The following is a 24519-nucleotide window of genomic DNA, read 5'->3' as shown; positions in this document are numbered from 1 at the left end:
TACGAAAGTTGGTTAGGAAAGGGAAAGGGATTTACCAGGACCTTCGAAACACGTCAGTGATCTGAAGTAAACACTTTTCCTATTATCGTTGTCAGAAAGAAATATTACAGCATTTGTTGGACAGGGTTAGGGTAAAGCAATCGGTGGTGTAATGGTAAAGTACCAGACTTCTAAGCGGAAAATCTCGGTTCGATTCCCCGTCAGATAATATAACTTTTTCGCTAAAAATAATGGTTGTAAACAGAGATTTATCTTCTGTTAGAGAACTTACAAAGCGTCACTGGCGAGAATTCGAATAAACAGTGTTTGCGTTCTTCATCATACACTGTAATGATAAGTATGTTTCATATCTATATTCGTCTCTCTCTCTTTCATGACGTTTCCCTATCCTGTCGTTGCATCTTTCACTTCTCTCCCCTCTCTCTCACGTACACACGCACTTCGTGTGCGTGTTGCAAAGTTAAAACGGAGCAAGATAACGATAGACCTGGTCTGGAGAATATAATTAACTGGCAACTTCAGCGTCGAGTTTTTCGTGCTCTGGGGATAACATCTCCAGTCCTGGTCATCTCTCAAAGAAATACTGTTTAAACGCAACGGAATAAGCAAAATAACCTTTTCATCATCTGGGTTACCGAGTCTCAGTCGAATTACCGGGTCACTTCGGGTTTGAATCCTCGATCCAGTGGTGGTCTATAAGCTAACCAACATCATCCGACTGACGCTATGATCCGTTTGAGCTGTAGCGTGTTCATTCTATCTGTGCAAATTACATCGTTATATCCGCAAGAGATGAAAGTAATGCTGGATGTTCGGAACATATAAATCTTCGGAAAAGACTAGAAAATGGCAACCTCTTTGGTTATTTCAAAACATTTTTTTTTAATACTAGTTCGACACAAATTTGTTTCCATCCTATAATTCAATGTGATTTATTCACGTTGAAATTTGAAACATGCAAGGTCTGCTACATCTATAAGGAACATCCAATTTTCCATTTGGACATTTGTAATTTTTTATGATGATACGGTTTGGACTTTTAATATGGGATATTTCTGATTTAAAAAATTACCAGTAAAATAGCACTCATTCAATTTTATCTTTCTCTCTTTCTTCCTTTTTCTTTTCGTTTCTTTCTTCTTTTTTGTTCACTTTGCATTAGTATTCTGGAATGGAAGATATGACCTACGCTACCTACTGGGTTTATTATAATGTAGTTTGCATCAGTACGTCCAATGAACACTACCGAATTTACAACCGAACCACACGGAAACAAAGCATGTGTTAAACTGTTCTGATTATCTTAGATGTGTCTGTGAGATCTACTGTTCTACTGGAAATTTAGTATGCTATCCTTTTTGAAAGTGACTTAATGAATGTTTCAAGCATCCCCTATATATTCGAATGGTCCTGATAAAATATATAAAAGACAAACGTTATTTGTATATTACTGTTAGATTTCTGGTAACGGAACTTTATAATGTTATGTTCTTTCCTTACTAAGTTTAAAATTCCACATTTTTATCTGTTCTCCCTTTCCTTTTTCTTCTTCTCTCTCTCTCTCTGCCTCATTTCTGAACCTCTGTGTAATAGACAGCCAATGGTTTGAACTTTTTTGGTGTGTGTTTCAGTAAATCAACCTATGATACTTTTTCGTCTCGGTTTTGTTATTTCATTTTATCGATACTAATACATGTGTAGTTTGAAATTAGAATTGCGTTCATGTTGTTAGCTAATTTTAGTATGGGAGAGAAAAAACGAGGAGAGAGACTGGTCTCTTTACCAGACACGATTATGGGATAACAAGGTGTATATTGGGTGGCCTAGCTTCACGGCATTAGGTGTCGCAAGTTTTTGATGGGGAGTGTACCATCCTCTGATAAAGATAAATTATCGGATTGATCCAACCTTGTCGCGGTAGTAGATCTCATCTTACACAAAATAACACATTACCACTGCGACCAGTGTTATCTTATCTGACGATTAAAAGATATCAGGATAGTGTAGAATTCGCCCTATAACGTGCAAATGTTCGAATGGTGTGAAATTATCAAAAATAGCCTGTAACTGTCAAGCTAATTTGTTTGAAATATCGTGTGAACCAAAAGTTTGCCACGGTAGAGTAACTGGAGGAATACACTTCTGATCAGAAAAGCGCAAAAAAAGTATTTAATATGTTTCAAGAAGCTATACAATGATATCAAACGCAACACTCTACTCCCACCTTCTGGAAAGGAGCGGGGGGGGGGGGGGTATTGATTTTTCAAATGCAAACTCCAATGTTTTATTGAAGATTCGGAGACTACATCCCAAATAATGTAAGGTATAATCAAAACTTTTTCGTCGATGTGTGATATCGCGCTGTAATCGGCGAAATTAGATGCTGCCCTCTTCGTTCATGAGCTTAATATTAGCTCCGACCATCTGTACACGGTGTAGTATTTTGAGAAATACGCGTCGGATCAACAAAGTTACTCAATGGTACCAAACACAATACCGCACCCTAGCGCTAGGTGGGGTTAGCTGAAACATTTGAAATGAAAGCTTTTATTTCTTATTGCAGAGTCGGATTCTGCGCACAAACCTGTATAAGATTTAGTCGAAACATCGTTGTCGCTGTGTGACGTGGCGCTGTAATGGCGAAATCAGGAGAACTTCCTATATGAACTTTAATTAGCTTCAATGCTGTGGACATGGTGAAATAAGTATACATGTGATCCCCCCCCCAAAAAAAAAAGAAAAAGAAAAGAAAAGAAAATGTGTGACTATTGGGTTTGTTGGGGTGTTTATCGTTCCTTTTCCGCAGTGGGACGCGAGAGGCGAGAACTACAGTTGAAAGTGGGACCCGAACCTCTATTAGGTTCTGGAACCGAGACGTTTCCCATGAATAATTGCCGACGAAGTTCGTCCGACCGTCTTCCGTTATTGGGTGGCAGCACCGAAAAGGGTGAACTAGTACTGGTTTAAAGGCGGCTGCCTATTTGTCGGCTTGGCAGCGGACACCGTGACGGCCCCGCCGTTGTTCAGGAACGGCAGCTATGAGACAGACAGTTGTCTTCGGCCCAGCAGTGGCACGACGTCGTCCCCCGAAGCGACGGCATTATGAAGATTTTCGCTATCGTTTCGCGTGACTTGTGCGAGTAGTCTGACGAGACTGCTCGTGGTCTCGTATAATTTTAGATGGGTGAAATTATTATGGAATTCTTTCTTTTGTTCTTCTTCTTTTCTTCTTCTTCTTCTTCTTATTATTATTATTATTATAGTATATTATATTATTATCTGCTAGTAGTAGTAGTAGTAATAGGAATTGTAGCATAAGTTGTAGTAGTAGTAGTACTACTACTACTAGTAGTAGTAGTAATAGTATAGTAGCAATGGTAGGAGTATAGTAACAGTAGTATGGTACTACTAGTAGTAGTACTAGAACTAGTAGCAGCTGTAGTAGTAGTATTAATAGCAGTAGTAGTAGTAGTAGTAGTAGTCTGTAAAGGGTAGTAGTCTGTAGTAGTATTTTTTATTTTTAATCCTTTAATTTTTAAATGTCTATAATGTTGATCACATCGGACCCTAAACAAGATTTGATTCTGTTGTTCCAATATAATTTCAAAACTAAAGGAGATACCACTAAAGAACATTGTGTAAAGAGAGTGCACATTTCAATAGGTATGGTACCACCTTAATTTCGTGGCATGGAGGCCTCTTAAGTACGTTGATCGAACTTTCGTTCCGGATAGATACGACGAAGGTTATAGGCATAACCTGTAATTTCGGCATTATAGTGAAGCATTTGTACAAGAAGTGATACCTGTGTGTGTTATTCGTTTCATTATTTTCTCTTCTCACATGCAATGTATGGATGTGTGAATTATAACACGCTTAGTGACACATGACATGGGATTGCAACATTGGGATGGCATTGCTCGTTCGTTGATTCACATGTTAAAGCGACGTTCACCTGAACGATTCGTTTATAAGTGGCAGGTCTTTAACGGTGACGGATCTGTTGGAAACGATTCTCGGTCTAACAGCAAAATGTCTTTCTTTTTCAATTTACTTTCCCCGATTATAGCGCCATATTATGCATCGACGGAAAAATGTTAACGAAAGTTTACATAGTTTGGGCCGTAGAATCCAAATCTGTAATCAAAAATTGAGGTTTCCATTTGAAATTTCAAAGTTGACCCCACCCCAGCCCCCAGGGGATGGGTCTAGAGGGTCGAGTTTGGTTTCATCAGATAGCTTTTTTTTTTTTTTTTTTTTTAATATTACTAAACACGCGTTTTTTGGTTTTTCGATCCGAAGTTAAGTTCTCGAGTTATTTCATCGAGTCCAGACTTTTGATTCATTCTGTATAATAATATTAGTATATTTAGTTGAGGAGTGGATTTAATATCTCATATTTAATTTGTGGGCTTGCATTAAATTGAATAGTTATTCTAACTTGTAAGTTCTGCTGGAATTGAAATTTTGCTTCACTGTGAAATATTAAAATCTAAATTATTATAGGTTTCTTAAACTGAAATAAATATTGGAATTTGGTTGTTCGTACGTAGTGAATTTTCTTGATTCTTATTCAGATTTTTGCACTTCGAAATGTCTCAATATATCTTGTTTTGTGTATTATTTCACTATTTGATAGAGAATATCTTCGTCTTAGTTAACCCACAGAACTCTCCGTTATTTGACTACATTTTCAAGACGTGAATATATATATATATATATATATATATATATATATATATATATATATATATATATATATATATATATATATATATATATATTCTATTAATGTAAATTTTCCATTATTTTTTGTCCAGGTTTACTGAGACGCTGACCCTTTCTTTCCCTTTATGTATGGTTGTATCTTGGATTTATACTTGCTCCATGCTTGTGAAAGCAATTGTCAATGAGAAAGAGCAACGTCTGAAGGAAACCATGTCCATGATGGGACTCAGGAATAGTACGTATTGGTTAGGATGGTTTATCGATGCCTTTGTGTTGATGAGTCTAACTGTTGTTTGTTTAACTTTTCTGCTCATGGTAAGAGTCCAGTATTTATTTACTTAATATTTTAGGCTAATAGATCTATAATTTTATGAAATAGAGAACGTATTTTCAATACAAGGCATAATTCAAAATAAAACAGAACACAAACCTTTAAACAAACAAACAAACAAAGCTTATGTGGGTAATCGATCAGTATTAATTGTTTTAACGTGTCCTGCATACAACAAAAAGAGAAGTTTCACGCATACTACGAACTACTAGCAGCAAATTATTTTCATATAGATGAGCATAATTGCACAATGTTCTTAATTCCAATACTTCTTGACAGGTATACACTCTTTAGTAATAGAAGTATTGCCCATCTGACAATTTCGTGCGTTTGTTTTGTAGTCATTGTGGTCTGTTCTTATGATGTTATTGGTTGAAGGAAGGGTTGACGGGAGGGGAGGTGTGAGTACTTTTCTGCTTTTCTTTACCGGATGGCCAGAACATACGAGCACCAGTGTTGCCACAGTTGGTACAATTGTACCAAATTCAGCCCTTTTTGTCATTCATCGGCCCGTTGGTACCACGCTGGCATTTTAGCCCCTTTTTGTGAAAAAGTTGGTACAATTCTACCCGATTCAGCACCATTTAAGAAATACTTGTGACATTTTCAAAAATTCCAGTAAGACTTTTCCTACATTTCACTTTACTCATACTGTGTGTTGGACTCTTTAAAAGTTGCTGTTGAACATTCATTCAGTGACGTTGTACCGCATAACGCTACGAACTTTGTTTTGAATATTCGTAATTCAAACTACACTGGTAAACAACGCTACATGGGCGCATCCGTGCCGCGCATGAAGGAGACGAGAAATTTCAGCTTGAGATATTAAAAAAATAAAAAAAAGAAGCACGTACACGTTGAATCAAGTGTTGAATATTCTGAAGAAGACCAGAGGTGTTGTATTAAGTATAGTATCTCGTTGCAAAGATTCTACACCAAGTTTGTTCGGGTCCTTCTATTTGGATGTTTTTAAAAAGTGATTTTTAAAAAGAGCACTTTCTTGATTTAGACTCTTGGAAGAGGGGGGAAGGGAAGTATTCTAGAATTTTACCTCTTTTAGTTTCGTGTTATAGAGCTATATATCACACTGGTATAAAATAATGAATTCAGCCCTTTTTGTTTCAATTTGGTACTATTTTTCAGCCCACTTCAGAGCTAGGACTGTGGCAACGCTGACGAGCACTAATAGTCACTGCATGGCTTGTTACGTTATAATATTGTAGAAGTGATTGTCGAATTTAAACTGGAAAATGGAAATAGGAAAATCACCGCATTTGGTAATGCATACCGATATTAGGACTACATAAAGTGTGAACATTCTATAGAAAAGAAAGAAAAAAGTATACTCATATTGAATGTTAATAAAACAACAGAAATAACTCCTGTGCAATAGACAAAAGTGTGAGAAGTATTGAAAGTGGTTCATTTTATTCGACCATATTATTAAAAGTATAGCATAAATCCATAATTAAGACCAGTGGCAAATTGCAGTGGCTGACATACTTAAGCTTACATCTTCTTAGTATAATAATAGCAATAATTGATTCAGCTGATATGCAGTATATTCGATTTGTGATACCTTATAATACAACATTTCATATAATTTATCACAGATATTGTACAGTCATGTTAGAAACAAAACTTACTTCCCAGAAACTACTTTTGACCAAACATTACTTAAGATTACAACAAATAGGTTTTGTACTGAATATTTATTTTGGGAAGAGGTGCTCTTTCTCGTCAGGATAAACATCAAAATGTTTCTTTTACGGGAACGAGTAAGAGCATTAAAAAAGGAACAAGTTATCATTTTTTAAAAATTTGATTGACCATCTTAGGCGAATTGTAACGCACGCGTGATCCTGGTTCTACTGCCAGCTTTACCACTAACATTTTCCAATGTTGACCCATCATCATGAAGGGCTACGATGGTTTGGTCCTAGCTCACGCCAAGTGGGCTTTGTGGTGGACAACCACTATTGTGTGAGTTTTCTAATGTTTTCCCCATTTCCTTCTAACTTCTTCATCTCCCCCCATTTCGTTCATGATCATTGTTTTCTTCAGCCTCCAAGATATACTTTTGGGTCGTAAAACTGAAAGATTTCATTTCATTTTTCATCATGATGAGGCAATTGGGGAACTACGTGAATTAAGAAGTAGCGAACTCTGGTCCAGAAAGCCAGAAATGATGACATCTGAGAGCTGATACACTGACCACGCACCCTCAAGTTGAACGTGCTACATCCGGGTAGTCAGAGTCCTTCGATTGTAGCGACATTGAGTTGAGCACTTGTTTGTATCTGTTAACTAATTCATTATTATTTCAAACCCGTAGGACTATAAACGAAACTAAAAAAAAGAAACTTGTGTCTTATATCTTCTCTTAATTCGGCTCACTTCTGTGTACCGAAACAAAATACTTAACGTTATGACGCAAGAGCAAGGCCATGCGAACGTTTCAACCGGTGGCGCATGGTCTGTGCATCGGTTTATATTGTTGTCTCCGGTTCTTCAATATTACCGTTTATTAGCTCCATGTTCTTTTTGGCTCACCCACTGCTGTAGACGTAACAAATTAATGATTTTTATACTATTTAATAGTCTATAAGTTCTACTTTCGTATGGGAAAATCAAGTTTGTAGTCATCTACGTGCTTTAGTGTTTGATACCGTTTTAGTTTTACGTATTTAGAGCACAACGACTCAAAGTATGTGCACGAATGCTTCCATTACATTTGATTCGGTTTAGCGTATCCTTTTAGTTTTCTTGAAATAGTGCATAATATGAAAAAAAAATGAAATGACATTTTTGAGTTTTACTTCCCATGGTTATGCCGACTGGGCTAAAGGAGACGGTGATGATGAGAGATGAATGAAATGATGGAATGAAAAAAAGTGGGAGGAAACGGGGCAACCCCGAGGAAACCCACGCACATGGTGTTTGTCCACTATAAAGTTCACTTGGCGGGGCTGGGATCGAACAGGGGACCCCTAGTACCAGAGGTGAATGCTCTACCACTGAGCCCCCGGCCCCCGAATGCATAATATGAAAGTATCTCAAGTAAAATCAATACTATTTGCAATCCTGTGATGTGACTGACGTTACCTGTAAACAAGGAAATTAGTTCGCAAGTTATCACACACACAGATAGAACAAACGAGATATACAAATTTTGAACAGTACTTTCAGTTATTAGTTAGAACCGTTCTTTCTGAAACTATATATTACTGTTGATAATATCAACAAAATAAAATTATGGATAAATCACATGCGAAAGTAATAGCACTTGGTGTCATTAGGCGTTTTGTTTCAGCTACTTTATCAATCAAGACTGGATATAAATAATTATTTCTTTATTTTATTATTATACATAGAATTACGATACCTGTGTTTTTTTTTTCAAATAAGAGAGTATATTATACAAGAATATCTATATTTGTGTTATACAGATATTTCAATGGTTTTATAAGAAAGTTACGTGGAAAAATAATATAAGAAAGTATTAGAAAAACTTAGTGTACATATTGTGAAATGTCGGTGATTCAATATTACAAAAAATGACAGTGTATATTGTATTAGTTACAATATTGATTTTGTGCACTATATATAGTTTATTTTTTTTGCAAGCGATGTGTAAGGATTACTAAATGCTTAAATAATGGTTATCATACTGTTTATCTTAATTCCATTAATCAAGAATACCCTCAGCAAGAGCAGAAGTTTAATTACTAGCTATCCTTTGATAACAGGATGCGAAGCATATACCATTAAGTTCTATTATAAGCAATTTTCTATTCAGAGATTCCAGAATGATTGTGTTTTTCACTAATATAACAATGTTTATTAATAATCCATGGCGGAAATAAAATGAAATGAAATCTTTCGGTTTAATCTTGCACGATTATGTCTTTTAGGATAAGGGAGACGATGTTTAAGGCAAATGAATCCTGATGGTAGAATTGGTGAAACGATAATGTGGAAGGAAACGTGAATACCCAAGAAAACCCACGGACGTGGTGTTGTCCACCACAAACTTACTTGGCCAGGGATCGAACCACGACTCTGCGCACCACAGGTAAGCGCTTTACAAATGAGCCACCGTGCCTTCTCGTTCATAATGAAATCGCGAGCTTGGTGCAGGGAGTAATGAAAAATGTAGTTGGACACTGACAATTTATTAATTTATTCGGTAAGTGTAACATCTGTAAAGTTGGATATACTTACCGATGGAATTATTCTGCCAATACTGTAACGACGTTGTTTAAAAGAAATTGATTTAATTGATGATTTTCTATAATTAGCCTAAATAGTGAATTAATGATAGCAGGAAATTGGTCTGTAGAAGAGAGATTATATCGTATGATAAGCTTTAGATTTTTAAGATAAGGAAGAGACATAAGATATAATTTTGTTATATATTTATAATTTATTGAAAATTTATAAAATTTATAACATAAAACTTAGATTTTGGACTTGGGAAAAGTTAGTTATAAGTTTCTAGTAGCTCATTCGTCTTTCATATCATCTTTGAAAAAGTACTGAGAGACGTCTCCAATTCTTCGCATGCGCAACTTCAGTCTACAGCTGACATTAACGGCGCGTAGTTTTACTGTCTGTACGAGTATATGATTTTACTTTCCTATTTGAGGTACATCATCATGAAGGTTTCATACTCAGAAGTCTTCTTTTCTGACACACAGTCTCTAAAACCTGACAAACAGTCTTATTTACTTTTTACTTTTGTACATGATGTAAATAGTAAGAACTAATTGTCCCTTTCTCTGTCCATTTAAAGAGTAGTACATACTTGAACGTGTTGACAGATGGCAAGGCAGAGATACGTCATGTTTTTTTAAAGAGAATAATTAAGAGAGCAGAATAGGCAGGGTGATTATGAACTCGGTGCTACTAGTTCGGAAGCTTATTTTATGTGAATAAGAAAAATGTTCATATAAACACATATCCGAAAGTTCATAGTTTCTAGGTGACAGAGAGCCGAAAATGGAAGAAAAGCATCTTTAGAGCGGTTTTTTCTACTAGCCGTTATCATACACCTGTTGGTCTAGAATTGTGTCAGAAAATGTGACCTTGTACTATCCAAAACCGTACATAGAATGCGTGTGCAATGACTACGAAATTGATTCCGCAGGGGATGTGAGGCATTCCCCGAGTATCTGAAGTAAAAGTGGGTCCAATTAAGTATGGACAAAAGGGGCATTACTAGGAGAGAAGAATTCGTTGTTGTCAAGTCGATGTTGCAATGAGATTCAATATAGATGAAGAGTTTTCAATGTTATGCATGATTAAGTAAGAATAGGAGAGAAATAACTGTTCTGGACATTTTATAGGTCTCATGGATAGAGGTCATTTAGGGCGAACAGTACAACTACATGGTTTATTAGGTGTTTGTGGCCGTTATCAGCAGCAGGCATGACATCCTATATGAAAACCATCGTGGCTAAAATTTAGTGAGAACAACCAGAGTCTTAGTCTAACCTACTATGCGATTGATACGTTCATTGTAGGTATCTAGTAGACAAGGTCAAGCTGGAAGTCAATAAAGGAACTTGAATCCCATAATGCGGTTGAGAAGTAAGTTTTCTATCAACTGACCAGTAGTCGCTTAGTGAGTCAGTTAAATACCGCAATTGATTTTTGCTCTGTTGTCAAAAACTAGATTTGAAATGAAATACGACAAATCGCTTATTTTTGGTGCGAGAGATCTGTGGTTTGATCTCAGACCATCCGAGTTTGTAGTGAACTATCATGTACGTTTATTTTCTCGTTTCCTCTCCCATTTATATTCCGCCAGTTATTTCGTTTCATTCACTTTCTAAAATATTTGTATTCTTTAGTCTAAAAGGCATCTATATCTGTGGGGCGTGAAACTAGATATTTCTACTTTTTGAAAGCTGGACCTGAACATAGACGGTAAAACTCAGTTTGAGGAATAAGGAATAACCGTTTTTCAGGATTAGTTTTGGTATTGTGTTTCATGTGAAAATAACGACTATTTTTATTAAATCAGTGTATGGCTATCTGACAGCTATAAAGTCAAGCGAGAAAGAACAATTAATTTGTTTGTTAGAGTGGAGACATCTTTGGAATGATAGACGGCTGAATCGTCACAACACTCGAGAACTCTGTAATTCGAAGAGAAATCTTTCGAGTAAAGGGAGTGAATGGATGAGGAAACACGACAGTAGACTAGGGACTGAAGCAACATAGTTTGTCTGAGCAGTGCAATTTAATCTTCGGTGCAATGACGTCATTCATGCAGTCTAGTGTGATTCATTTAAACAGTTAGTAAATAAATGGGTCAACTGGACAACAGAAGGGGCATACACATTCGCTTATGTAGAATATTTGTGCTATAGGAAAGCAGAAGGGAATACGGTTGCCGTTCGACGGTTGTATGGTTAAAAGTACCCAAACAGGAGACTATCAAACGGACACTCATTCATTGCCGTAGATCGTCGTTTATCAGAAACTGAAACAGTGTCGGTCAGTAGGCACGATACAAGGGAGCAAGGACCAAGCAGACACCACTATTGAAGAAGTTCTCGAACATTTATCCATTTATCCTCAAACAAGCACAGCGCCCATTGCACAAGAATTACATATGGGTCATGAAAGTGTGTGGCAAGCATTACATGATGATGTTTTCTAGCTTTCAATAGGCATCGACTCCAACCTCATTAGAAAGACGTCGGGAATAACTGGTGGACCTCAAGCGGTAAATGGTGGTCTGCCGGCGGCTGATGCTGACGGATCGCCAACGAAATTATACTTACACAACCAGTGATTCAAGACGATTCTAACGCTGACGCTGCTTTGATTTTGCGAGTACCCCGCCATACGATTGTTTATTATGTTCTACTCTCTTTGCCAAAATCTCTTTCAGTATTTTCTCTATCACCTCAACTATATACTAAAAATTCGACATACCGAGTGTAAATTCAATGTAGCACCTTTAATTGTACTGTCATAGGAATAATTGTACCTACGATTGAACCTTAATTGTACCTTTGGAACTAAACTATTCTTGGAATCATTTCGAATATTCATAATAAAACTTATTAACGCGTATCTCGGCATTAAGAGTGGTTTATACTCTTTGTTTTGGTTAAATTAAAAATGCTAACTTCAGCAATCCTCGTGTCTTCTTTCAGAGAAGACACATGTCTGCTTACAGACGACTTAAATACTCCCAACATGATGGAAAGCATTTCAGATTTGCACATAAAGTGCTGTTATTGTATGTTCAATGTATTAGTGTTCTCAGAAATGTATTTATAAAATATTGGAATTGTTATATGTTTTGGAAGAAAAATGTAGACATTTTCCATTTGAACTCTATTGTCTAAGACAGATTTTTACCTTCTCCGTCGTCTTCCACCACGAGGGTAGGTGCCGACAGGAGATAGAGTGGTGTGTGAATAGGTGGTTGCCTGAGAACTTAAACAGAGTTTTGTTTTCTTTTAATTTTATACCTTATAGGACATAATTTGAAAGTAGTGTGATATATGTATATAAACTAGTTTCAACGCTACGTTTAATAGTGTATTCTGTGCAACTTAAAATGTAACGAGAGAAAAGTTACAGACGTGGAACGTGAAAAACTGTTGCAATTTTCTATTGTTTCCATATTTGCATAGACTACCGAAATGTTATGCCTAAGGCTGTTGGCATTTGTGACGAAGCATTTGTGCGTGAGTCTCACAAGTAACACTTCACATCGTTGCTGCCGGTCTGACGCTAAACTATACATTTTCGGAAAGCACTAGTCCTAAATAGGATAACTACACAGTGCGACGGTCAGACGTTGCCGCGTTCAGGACTTATGGAGCGTCAAACATTAACATGGGGTTTATGAGAGTAACCATAGCAGTCGTATTATTTCATGCTAATTCGTCTTGCATTTGAACTCTGTGCTAACATTTGTGTTGTAGCAGTCGTATTATTTCATGCTAATTCGTCTTGCATTTGTACTCTGTGCTAACATTTGTGTTGTTTTTGTGTTTTTTAGGTATGCGTTGTAAGATGGATCCGAAAGTGGTCGTTTGGGCTCTGGTGGCCGAGATCGGGACAAATGAGCGCAATCCAAATTTGGAAGAGCAAAGGATGGTGGCACACATCAAGTCTCTTTTGACCAGCGGGATGGAAGTCGTTGAAGAGATTCGTACGCTCGGCTTCGGTGACAGTGATGGTGACCAGGGGGACGGAGACATGGATTTTGGAGACGAGGAAGACCAAGAGCAGGAGGATGCAGAGATGCCTTCGTCATCGCAGCAGTCTCATACGTCTTCCGCATCTGGCTCATCAGCGTCAGAATACCTGCCCTCTCCTGTGAAGAAGCCGAAGTTCCAGGATCAGCCTCCAGAAGACTCCAAAATGACACCAGAGCAGTGGCGCGAGTACAAGGCAAAAGCCTATGCCTACTGGACGGTAAATCCAAAAACAGGTAGGCCTTGGAACACAAAGACCGGTCGTGCTACCCACTCGACTCTGCAGAATCAGTTCAGGTATATTCGGAACATTGGCGTGCTACGTCACTTTGGGGCAACACAAGGCAAAGATGACAAGAAGACGCTGATGGCAGAGATCAATGAGGCAGTTCGGGGCATGTTCGCGGAGAAACAGCACACTGCTATCATTCACGATCGAACGTTGCGAATTTGGGCTAGGCAAACAGCTAATGAACTGGACCCTAACAAGAGTCTCAAGTTCAAGGCATCACCGTCGTGGGTGTACAGATTCAAGAAGCGCAACAACATCGTGGACCGTGCAATCACCCACAGGGTCGGCAGGACCTGGCAACTGAAAGAGTTGGACTTGCAGCAGCAGGCTGATGCTTTCGTATTAGCGACTCGCGAGCTCATTGCAAGCGAAAGCATCCCACCAACGCAGGTTGCCAATGCAGATCAGAGTAGCTTCAAGAAGTTGTTGCAGAGTACTCGCACTCTCCGTACCAAAGGAACAACAGTCGTGCGAGCGGTTGTGGGATCCATGAGCGCAACAACCCACAGCTACATGATCATGCCCGTGATCACCATGGCCGGAGAGATTCTGCGGCCGATGTATGTACTGGTGTCGGAACCAAGTGGAAAGTTTCCGGGAAACAAGCCTGCAGATCCACCGAACATCAAATCATTTGCTGGCAAAACGTCCAACATGAACAGGGACGACCTTAAGGACTTCTACGAGCAAGTGTTCTGGCCAAGCATGCCTGATGATCGGAAGAAGATCGTTTTGCTATTGGACTCGTGGACTCTGAACAAGGACGACAATCTATCGAACGCACTGAAGCCTGCCGACGTTGCGTTGCACAAGAGACTGATTCCTGGTGGTTGCACTGGAAAGATTCAGCCTTTAGATGTGCATTTCTTCCGTCAGTACAAGTCCTTTGTACGCTTTGTGACCGACACACTGGCCATGGACAGTGTCATGGATATCTGGCATCGCGATCGATTCCTGGCACTACAGTCGTTTTCACTCTACCAGTTCAGCGCACCCCGATTCAAGAACCTGATCCGGTACGCTTTCCACAAGGCTGGCTATCTGGACGAGGAGCCGGGAATGTGGATCTCTCCGCACGAGTACTGCTTTGACTCCCTCGACGAAGGTGACGTGTGCTTCACGTGCGGCGAACTACCGTTCGTCAAGTGTGCACACTGTGAGCGCACTCTTTGCATCTCTCATGCTCTGTTCGACGATTTGCACATTGATTGTACCCTTTAACTTACGCAAACAAGTGCTCAATCAGACAACGTCGATTCAAACGTCACAAACCTTGTGTTCTTCTTCGTTTCCTGTAACTCTCATAAACCCCATGTTAATGTTTGACGCTCCATAAGTCCTGAACGCGGCAACGTCTGACCGTCGCACTGTGTAGTTATCCTATTTAGGACTAGTGCTTTCCGAAAATGTATAGTTTAGCGTCAGACCGGCAGCAACGATGTGAAGTGTTACTTGTCAGTGAATCCTTTGTGTGGTTATATGATATTGTCAGCACGAAGGTAGAACAGTTCTGTTTTAGATCCTGGAGACATCACGACGTATAGTTGTCGGAGTTCGGTTTTCAAGTGTGAGTAGACCACACCACATAAGAGTGTTGGTAATCTTTGGTCACAACAAGAGACTACTTAGTAGTTACATGTAGTCGAAGTCTAAGTTAATAGATAAGAAGTGCTGATTAGTTCTTTGAATACTACACTGAACTTAATGGATTTTGAAATTTAAGAGGCTATTAAATATTCAGCTTTAACTACAGCACAGTGTTCGTGGTGGTGTGTTTAGGCCACAGAAGTGAGTTCTACGTGGTTATTGTAGTGAAGTGGAAGTAAGATCAATAAGAAAAGAACATATCCAGTGAATCTCAATGCGGACAGTGAAGCCTTATATGCATGTCTCGTCTTTTGTTGGAACTTCGGACAGCGAGAACAGTGACTACTAGAACTGAGTTGTCAGAATACTTCCAGAAAACAACGAGGCAGGTGGAATAATGCTATATACTGCTTCATCATGTTATTCAACGTATAATGACCACTCCTAAAACAGGCAGTCTGTGTCTATCGAAAGTTTATCCTGTACTCGTATCAGCTGGCATCAAGACTGTATCTGCCAGGTAACGGCAACGGTGATGCTGCTAGTTCCTGGTACTGTTCTGGTGGAGAGATCTTGGTGGTTGACGACCATAGGCCATGCTAACTATAAACAGGAGTGCCGGAACCAAAACTGAATTGAAACAGTGGCTGCTTGAAACTACCATGCATTTCATTTTATTTTCTTTCACGAAATAAGATAACTGTTCCAGTAAACGTTTGTTAAATAAATTTCCATATTTAATTGAAGTAGTGTTATCATATTCTTGTATGAGAAATGTAAAAAGCAATATAATTCTCGAAGATGATAGTTCAATGTGTGTGTTAAAAAGAAATGAAAATAATTTAAATATTTTAAAATCGATTATCAGTAGTGTATCACATTAATCAAAGTAAATTCTGATGTGTTATGGAAGTATGTTTTGTGCTACTGTTGTAGAAAATAAATCATTCTGTCTACCAATGAACAGATGGTCATGTTCATGCTTCCTGCTTATCGTGTTGGTTAGTACAAAATTGTCCGTTGTTATGCATACATGTTGTTTTTTGGCAGATGCTATAAAAGTTTTCCATTTCAGAGAAGACTGATTTGCTTCTTCTATTGGGTCAAGAAGAAGTAAAATAATGGAATCCGACGGTACTAAATAGTTGGTATATAAGTAGGATAAGCAAAAACACCAAAAATTGTATTGCACAGGTAGTTTTTTTTTCTTTTCTCTGCAGATCTCTGGTTGCTGTGTAACTTATTATTTTTTTACTCTAAATTTGAAACTCACCTCACATCCTTCTTACTAAAATAGATCATAGTAACCAACTGGTTAACAATGTTAAGAGTGTAAATAGTATCGTGCCCCTGAAACCAGTGAAAGGTTGGCAAGACTGAATTCTCTTCATGAGTAGTGGCGACTCTACAGGGAAGTCAGGTGCAAGATATTCTCCTTGAGATTTTAGAAATTATAGCAGTACATAGTATCATTCTCATGTCATTATTGGTTTACATAAGCATTCAGCTTATAGTGCTTTAATTTCATGCTACATTACACATTCTGAGTGTGGTGACTGTAGGTGAGTCTGGTGGTGTTTATGTACACACAACCCTCCACTTACACTCGTTTGGTTTTCTATAGTGAATATGCATCACTCCTTCGCAATGCTTATTCTTTTGACACTTACATTTGAAATCATATTTATTGAAAACGCTATCTTTGGTCAATTTATTATTAAACATGTTGATTGACCACAATATGAAAACAGATTCCCGGTAAGTGCCTTCACTCTTTAACTGAACAAAATCAACAATCTCTGTTTCTTATAAACACTTAAACACTTCAGAAGTTCCTGTAAGATGTATCGAAATGCTACTTCATTTCACTGAGGTATTGTAATCAAATTTATTACTAAAGAAATTGTAGCGTAGTTGCTAACCCTCTCGTCTTTGGTGTGATCTGTCCCGAGTTCGATTTCCGATCGAGGCACTCGGTCGAAAACATGTAAAAGCTTTTTCAGGCGAGCCATCCAGATAAAGTTTTCGTGGGTTTTTTCAAATTCACACCAGGGAAACACCAGGATGGTACCTAACGGAATGGACGGATAAGTCCCAGGCCGTTTCCTTCCTTCCCTGTTCTCGGATAGTGTATTCACCGAGGAACGTCAACCCTAATATGTGACAGGCTAACATGGTCATAGATGCCGAAAGCCCAGAAATCTAATTCCTAATCCTAATTCTAGTGAAGGAAATCGATCCCTAGATCCGTCATTCAAGTTCTGAGAGTGATGTCTCATCTGACAGTGTCTGCATTTCGTTGCTACCAGTCTGTTTTCAGAGTGCTTGTTCTACAGGCAAGTTTAATATTACCTTGGAAATGTGACAATCGACATTACTACTGTGAATGAAATAGGTATCATATCGCGAACGTAAATGGAGAAAATTGAATTACCTGCAAATTAAAACATCTGACGGTGATTAATAGTGAACAACAATAAGAAACAAGTGCTACATTTTACAGGCAGTACTCAAATCTTAACAGAACGAGGGGGGGGGGAAACGAATGAGTCTTCATAATCACAAATTGAAACAGTAAGTGTTGTGTGCGAATTACTAATCTCCTTACCTGGCATAAAAGTGGCCACTCCGAAGTCATCTTAATACAGATAGTGAAGAATACATCAAAATCTTAGGAACAACCTGAGTTTCATTCTCTTATGTTCACTTGTCATAAAAATATGTACATAAAATAATTTTGCATTATTTTAGTATGCAACAATAGATAATGAAGTCGAAGATACTATGTTGGTGTCTTTATATCAGGAGGTAAATTTAAATCTGCATTGAAATGTAAGTGGTCCTTGCTACTAATGATATAAATTAAGTTAGCTATTAATTTCACGTTACCAAATTATCAGAATAAAACAAACTTGAAATTTATTTTCAAGAGTTAGTCTTAGTAAAGCTATTCGTTAGTCTTAGTAAAGCTTAATGAACCTTTCAACCGATCAACGATTTATAGCTTAAGGTTACGTATTTTTGATTATTCTTGCACTTTGTTGTGTGCCAATTAGGTTACTGATATTAGCGGGGAATAAAGTGATGTCCAACAGGATACACAAATGTGAAGGAACAATCATTCAATACGAGACAATAACGTTTCCCAACACACACAAATATAATTATCTAACAAACAAGAAATTTATTAAATCAATAAACTTAGAAATACTAACCAAATTAACTATAAGGCCTATATAGCTCGAGATTGAAAGTACACTGCATGTAAGAATTCTACAAATCCACACATCACTTCGTTAACGTAGTTCGTATAACATTGTCATTCAAACTCACAATGTGAACGAACTGATTGGTAAGGACAGATTGCAAGTAGCAACAATAGACAAAATAAAGTGAAGTGTACTGTGTGGTGTGGCATGAAGTCAGAAACGATCATTGCGCTATACTTATTTGAAGATGATGAAGCCAATGCAGTAACTATGAATAGTTATCGATATCGAAACGTGATTGAAATTATTGTACGTTCTGCAGTCAGGAACGTGCTTAAGCTGTAGTTTTAACAAGATGGGACCACATCACACACAGCAAGGCTCTAATTGAGCTTCTGAGGACCACTTTTCGCCGTCACATCATCTCAAGAAACATTGACATAAACTGACCCACCGTTTGCCTGACGTCACTCTGCTTGTTTATTTTCTTTGGGGTTATCTGAAGTTCAAAGTGTATGTAAAAAAAACAAACAATACAGTAGCTAAAGAATAATATTCGTATAGAAAGACGGTCACTCGGACAAGAAGTGTTGACCACTGTCATGAATTATGGGCTGCACAGGGTCAGTACCTGTGAGGCTCATACTAGCGGATCTCAAACTGAGATTATATTCCACATATAGGTGTAAGCAGTCTCCCACCCTTGAGCTCTAAGTCTGTAAAATATCAATGGCAACTAATGATAAATAAAACAAGTTATTCCCCTTCGTGACTTTTGATCCACTTATATAAGAGAATTAGATGTAATTTTGCTACTAATACTCTCCTTTACTCTATGTGGTATCGTTTCTTTTCAGGAAGGTGAACTCATAATATTTGCAGACGGAACTGTCATTTTGGTAATGCTATTATGCTATGTATATGCTACAATCATGTTGAGCTTCCTTTTATCAACGTTCTTCTCAAAAGCGAATGTCGCTGCAGTCGCCGGAGGTGTTTTATTCTTCTTACTTTTTATTCCCTTCAATTTTGGAAAAATTTGGGAAGATTATATGGCACTCGCTTGGAAAATGTTATTGGTAAGTGCGCATTACACAATTTTCCAATTATTTATTTATTCTAAAGATAAAAGTATTGTACGTAAATAATAACTTACCTTCGAGAAAAAAACTGATTACATACATTATTCATTGTATTGAAATTTTCGTTAGAGAATCACTGCAAATCTCATAAAATTAAGATAAACAAATGCTACTCACGAAACGAAAAGAATATTCTGTATAAATTCATAGTATTTTTAAAGAACATACATACAATCAGAATGTATTAAATGCTTCATGGCGGTAAGCAAGGTAAAATTAACATTAATACAGTACTGCGTTGTTATTTTCATTTACAATTTGTATTATTGTTTTGGACCATGCAAATAACAGTTAAGTGCAAGTCAAAGGACTTTTTTCTTTTTAATTTGACAACTTAACGTTTTTATCTCTCAATATAGGTGTCTATGTGTAAACTTCAAATAATGTGCCTCGGTCACTCGTGAATTCGACAAATATGCTACTAATAATGGGTTTACTTTTCTCTTATACGAAGCTCCAATTAAACCTACAATCAAGGAATCAATCAATCAATTTTGTTATATATAGTGTGTTCCAAGAGGTAACAAATGGGAAACTGCTACTATGGGAAGCTTTAAACTAATCATACTTAACTAGAGAACCAGATTCTTGATATACGTGGATTTATGAACATTTGTAATTTGTAGATACCAGGAAATAAAATACCAAAAGAGCGCAACACCCTATGGTCTTCGGCGATAACCACGTGAGGAGTAGCTTCTAAGTAGTTACAAATTCTGAGGTCTGTCGGCCTAATGAAAAAAATACGAGACCCAACTCATGTAGTCCTCAATCAGATAAAATTATTACGTAAAAATATATTAAATTAAGTCAATATCAAAGACTTAATCAAAATGCATACTTTTACTTTTTATAAATTCTGGAAATCATTACTTTATTATTATCTTTTGTATATTTTTATAAATAATAAGTTATTAGCAAAGTCATGCATTGTATTGAGAGTAGAAGATGAAACATGTATGTAAGTTATAAGGAGAAGTTATTTAACAGCAATGAAATTATGAAACACCAGAGCAAGATAATATAAATTTTAAAAAAATAGAAAAAAAAACATTATTTGGAAGCGTTACTTTAGAGAAAGTTTATATAGTAAAATAGAGACAATAACAATGCACTGGAAAAATTTACGATTAGCGTCTTCACATTACTTTTGACACCGTATTTTATTAATTTATATCCGGAATATACCAAACTCGGCGTATTAGGGTATAGAATATTTAAATAAACCATATTTTATCAATTTGCAATCATAGCTTAAGCAATAACTTATCAAAATTTAATCCAATACAACCTCTGTCCAGAAAGTTCGGTGAATGACGTTATATTTCTTACTGTCGTAAGAGTGCGCTATAGCCGCATCCCGCGCCGAACAAGTCAAGGTGTATATCAACAATTTCCGAGCGTCGCTGCTGCGAATGTGTTTATCGTGTGTAAACAAGGTGAAGGTGTAGTGCGCGCGGTCGCAACAATAATCGATACCAAAATAGAGCAGCGAACGAATATGCTATTCTTTCTCAAATTTGGAAAATCAGGGAAAGAGACTCATGAAACGCTGACAACACTTTACGAAGAACATTTGTAACCTTTAAATGCGTTTCTGATTGGTTGAAACGTTTCCGAGAAGGGCAAGACATCGTAGAAGACACGCTCTCTCGAACTGGCCAGCCTGCAAGTGCATGCATCCAGGACAACGTACAGAAAGTGAAGAAACTTGGCCCAGGATCGTCGTATGACAATACGAATTATAGCGGTGGAAGTGTGAATTGTTCGTGACCCACCACATAGTGACCCAGGATTTGGATAAACTCAAGTTTTGTTCGTGCCCCACACTTTGACTCCGCAACATATATACATTCGGTTTGACGCCTCTGGAAACCTCATCGACATGGCGGGTCAAGATCCATGTTTTCTGAAAACCATGGTCTTGGGCGACGAGACCTAATGAGTGAGGGACGACTCCGAACGCAAGCGTCAAAGTACAGAGTGGCGGGGTTCAGGGTTGCTGGAAAGCGAGAAGTGAGAGACCCCGCATCAAGAGAAGGCTGGTGGTGTTATTAGACTCTGAGGGTATCATCCATTAATAAAATCCTCTCTCAGGGAACCACATTAAGTGCCGCTACGTACGTGGAAATATTGAAACACATGTTTCAACGGATCAAGCAGGCACACCCCCAGTACGTAAGACTGAACCTTGCTCCACAACAATGCCCGGTCGCACACTGCCTTTCCGCGGCAGCAGTTCCTGGCCTACAAGGGAGTTGTGTTACTCAATCACGTACCCTACTCCCCAATTTTTTCTTGATACCCAAATTGAAATCAACCTTGAAAGGCCAGAGGATTTAGGAAATTTTGGACATCAAACGTAATATGATGACTCAACTGAAGGGCATCTCTAAAGATAGGTACGCCAGGAGTTTTCAGCACTTGTACAGCTGATCCAGAAGTGCGTTACCGTCAACTAGGATAATTTCGAAGGTCGTAACTGCTGTTTCAGGTAAAAAACAATCCATTCGAAATATAGACACATTCACCGAACTTTTGAGCAGAGGTTATATATCAAGGTGTATATCCTTAATAACTTCAGATAAATAATCGATAAATACCTAGTATACATAGAGCCTCAAGGAAAATCCTAGATGTGATCCGACTTTGACAAGAATTTAGTCCTAGATGTGATCCGACTTGACAAGATTTTTTACCGTTGTTCTACCTTCTATTTACATAGCTCGGGTGATATGAGTATACTATTCTGGTGCATTTCTACTTCTCATTTATTTCCAGATTACTTGATGCGGTACCCTGTCATAAGCTTTTTCCAAATCGATAAGTACCAAATATAGTTAAATAAATTATATTTTGGTTTCTATGTCTGCCTTATTTATTTTAAAGTATATTTCAAATGCACTGACTGCGTTCATCGTCAGACTTGTACTCTCTCTGAGAAATATAGAGAGTAGAATTCTGATTATGAACGCTGTATGTGCATGTGAAACGAAGATAAAATAACAAATAAAAGCACACAGGAAACACAAAAAGAAGAATTAACTTACAGATATATCCGTGGAAATTATGAGAAATGTACATTATTTTTCTTTATATTTTATATTTTTCCATCATTTGTCTAATTGAAAAAAATTAAAAAATAAAAATACTTGTTTTCCTTCTATTGATGTGCCTCCGCGAAGCCGTCTCTCAATGATTCTTTCTACATTCTCATTGTATGGATCATAAGTTTAATCCCTTTATAATCATTACAGACTTCAATATCACCCTTCTCCATGGTTGATATTGTTATACAGTCTCTCCAATCTTCAGATATTTTCCTTCGTCAGATGCCTCTTGCATGAATTTTATTAATAGATCTATTCTGTCTTCGTCTACGCATTTCCGTACTTTCATAAGTATTTCATCCGACCCAGTTGTTTTGCTATTTTTGTTTTGTGTAGCGCTAATATTACTTCTTCTTTTCTTATGTGGTCTTAACTCCGTGGCTTGGTACACCATCTTTCATGATTACTCTCTAGTTTTCTTCATTTAACAGCTTTCTATAGTAGTCTTCCAGTCCTCTTTAAGTTTTATGTTCTTCCTGTAGCGCACTCAGTTTTAGTTCTTTATCTGTATAATATGGAATAAATATTTAGTTGTTTTCTTTCAAGTCCTGGTTATCCATAGGAGTTTACTCTCATTTTACTAGTTTCAATTTTTTTGACAACTTCTCGCCAGGCCTCTGACTTAACTTTTCCCATTTCTCTCTAGCTGCTTTGTTCGCTTTTAGGCATCGTCCTCGATCCTCATTTTTTCAATTTTATTTCGCACTTCGTTTCTCTTTGATTTCCTTCCGTATGTCTTCGTTGTATCATCAAATATTTTTATCTACTGGAGTAGCTTTTATGAAATTTTCCCTAATACTTCTTTTCCTATTTGTTAAATGGCTACATCGTTCACCCCCACCAGTTGTTGGTTCTTTTTACGGGTTGTAATCTTCGTAATACCTTTTTTCTTTGAGCTCACATCTTAGATTTGAGTCTTGGACTTTCCATCTCATAATTTTAGATGCAGTTCTCTTAACAATTATTTACTTTTCCCTTGAATTCATAATTCATCTTGTTGTAAATGCTTTTTTCGATAATTTTAAAATTGCCAATATTTTTCAAGTATTGCGTTCTGCATAGGAAAAAAATTATTTGTTTCTCCCTTGCTATACTTTTATATCATTTACACGTTGGTATCTCAAAATAACAAAACTCTAAGCATGCCAAATGTTAGATTTTAACAAACCTCTAAACTCCAATATTACTAAAAGACAAACATAAAGACGCTAACACTAATCAGGGTTTACCTCACCACCATTCCAATACATGGAAAATATACCTGTAAGTTAATAATCGAAACTCACGCATTTAAATAAAATTACCAATTGGGTAGCAATAACAAGATATAAAACATAATACTTTTATATAAAGCGGAAATAGGTAGCAGCTTTAAATGTTTGAATCTAGAGGAATAACTACTGGCTTGCAACTATCTGTAACTTCTCATGTCATCCAAGGATGAGTCATCGTACTTCAACATCACTCACACCGTTGACAGATAACTCGTATCGCTTGATATATCTGACTCGAGGAAGAGCTAAAATAACAAAGTATTTTGAATAACTTCAATAATGACGTCAAATTGCAATGTTTCCCTACGTAGTGGAAGTTTCCATCGGGCTATGATTATTGTTATTATCAAGTACTTATTCTGCCTTTTGTCAGGTCCTGGGACTAATGAGAGTTTTATCTTTCCTTGCTCTTAATTTTCAGTTTGGGCCTGGAAACGTTTTTTCATGTTTCTCGATTTTCAGCTTCCTCTTTTAAATCCCAATATTTTCTTCTATTTTTCAAATCATCGATCATTTGTATTCTTCTTCCTATTCCTCACTTTCCTTCTATGGCGGTATGAAGAAGACAATGTTTTCGCAAGATGTGTCCATCCTTTCTACGAATGTTGGTGGCTAGAG

General features: G+C 37.3%; 1 protein-coding gene across 2 annotated transcripts in view; it reads left to right on the top strand.

The window, feature by feature from the left end:
• The window catches only part of LOC145662607 (phospholipid-transporting ATPase ABCA1-like), a 1231974-nt gene that overhangs the window by 558603 nt on the left and 648852 nt on the right, over window positions 1–24519 (top strand). For both annotated transcript variants that reach the window (XM_081728328.1, XM_081728326.1), the window contains 2 exons: window positions 4821–5043; window positions 19233–19454. In XM_081728328.1, coding sequence (XP_081584454.1) covers window positions 4821–5043; window positions 19233–19454 — 445 coding nt within the window. The remainder of the gene's footprint in view (window positions 1–4820; window positions 5044–19232; window positions 19455–24519) is intronic.

This window comes from Thermobia domestica, chromosome 10 (genome assembly GCF_964235325.1).
Source record: "Thermobia domestica chromosome 10, izTheDome1.hap1.1, whole genome shotgun sequence".
Lineage (NCBI taxonomy): Eukaryota > Metazoa > Arthropoda > Insecta > Zygentoma > Lepismatidae > Thermobia > Thermobia domestica.
The sequence above is the reverse complement of the archived record's forward strand: the minus strand, read 5'-3'. Positions and strand labels throughout refer to the sequence as shown.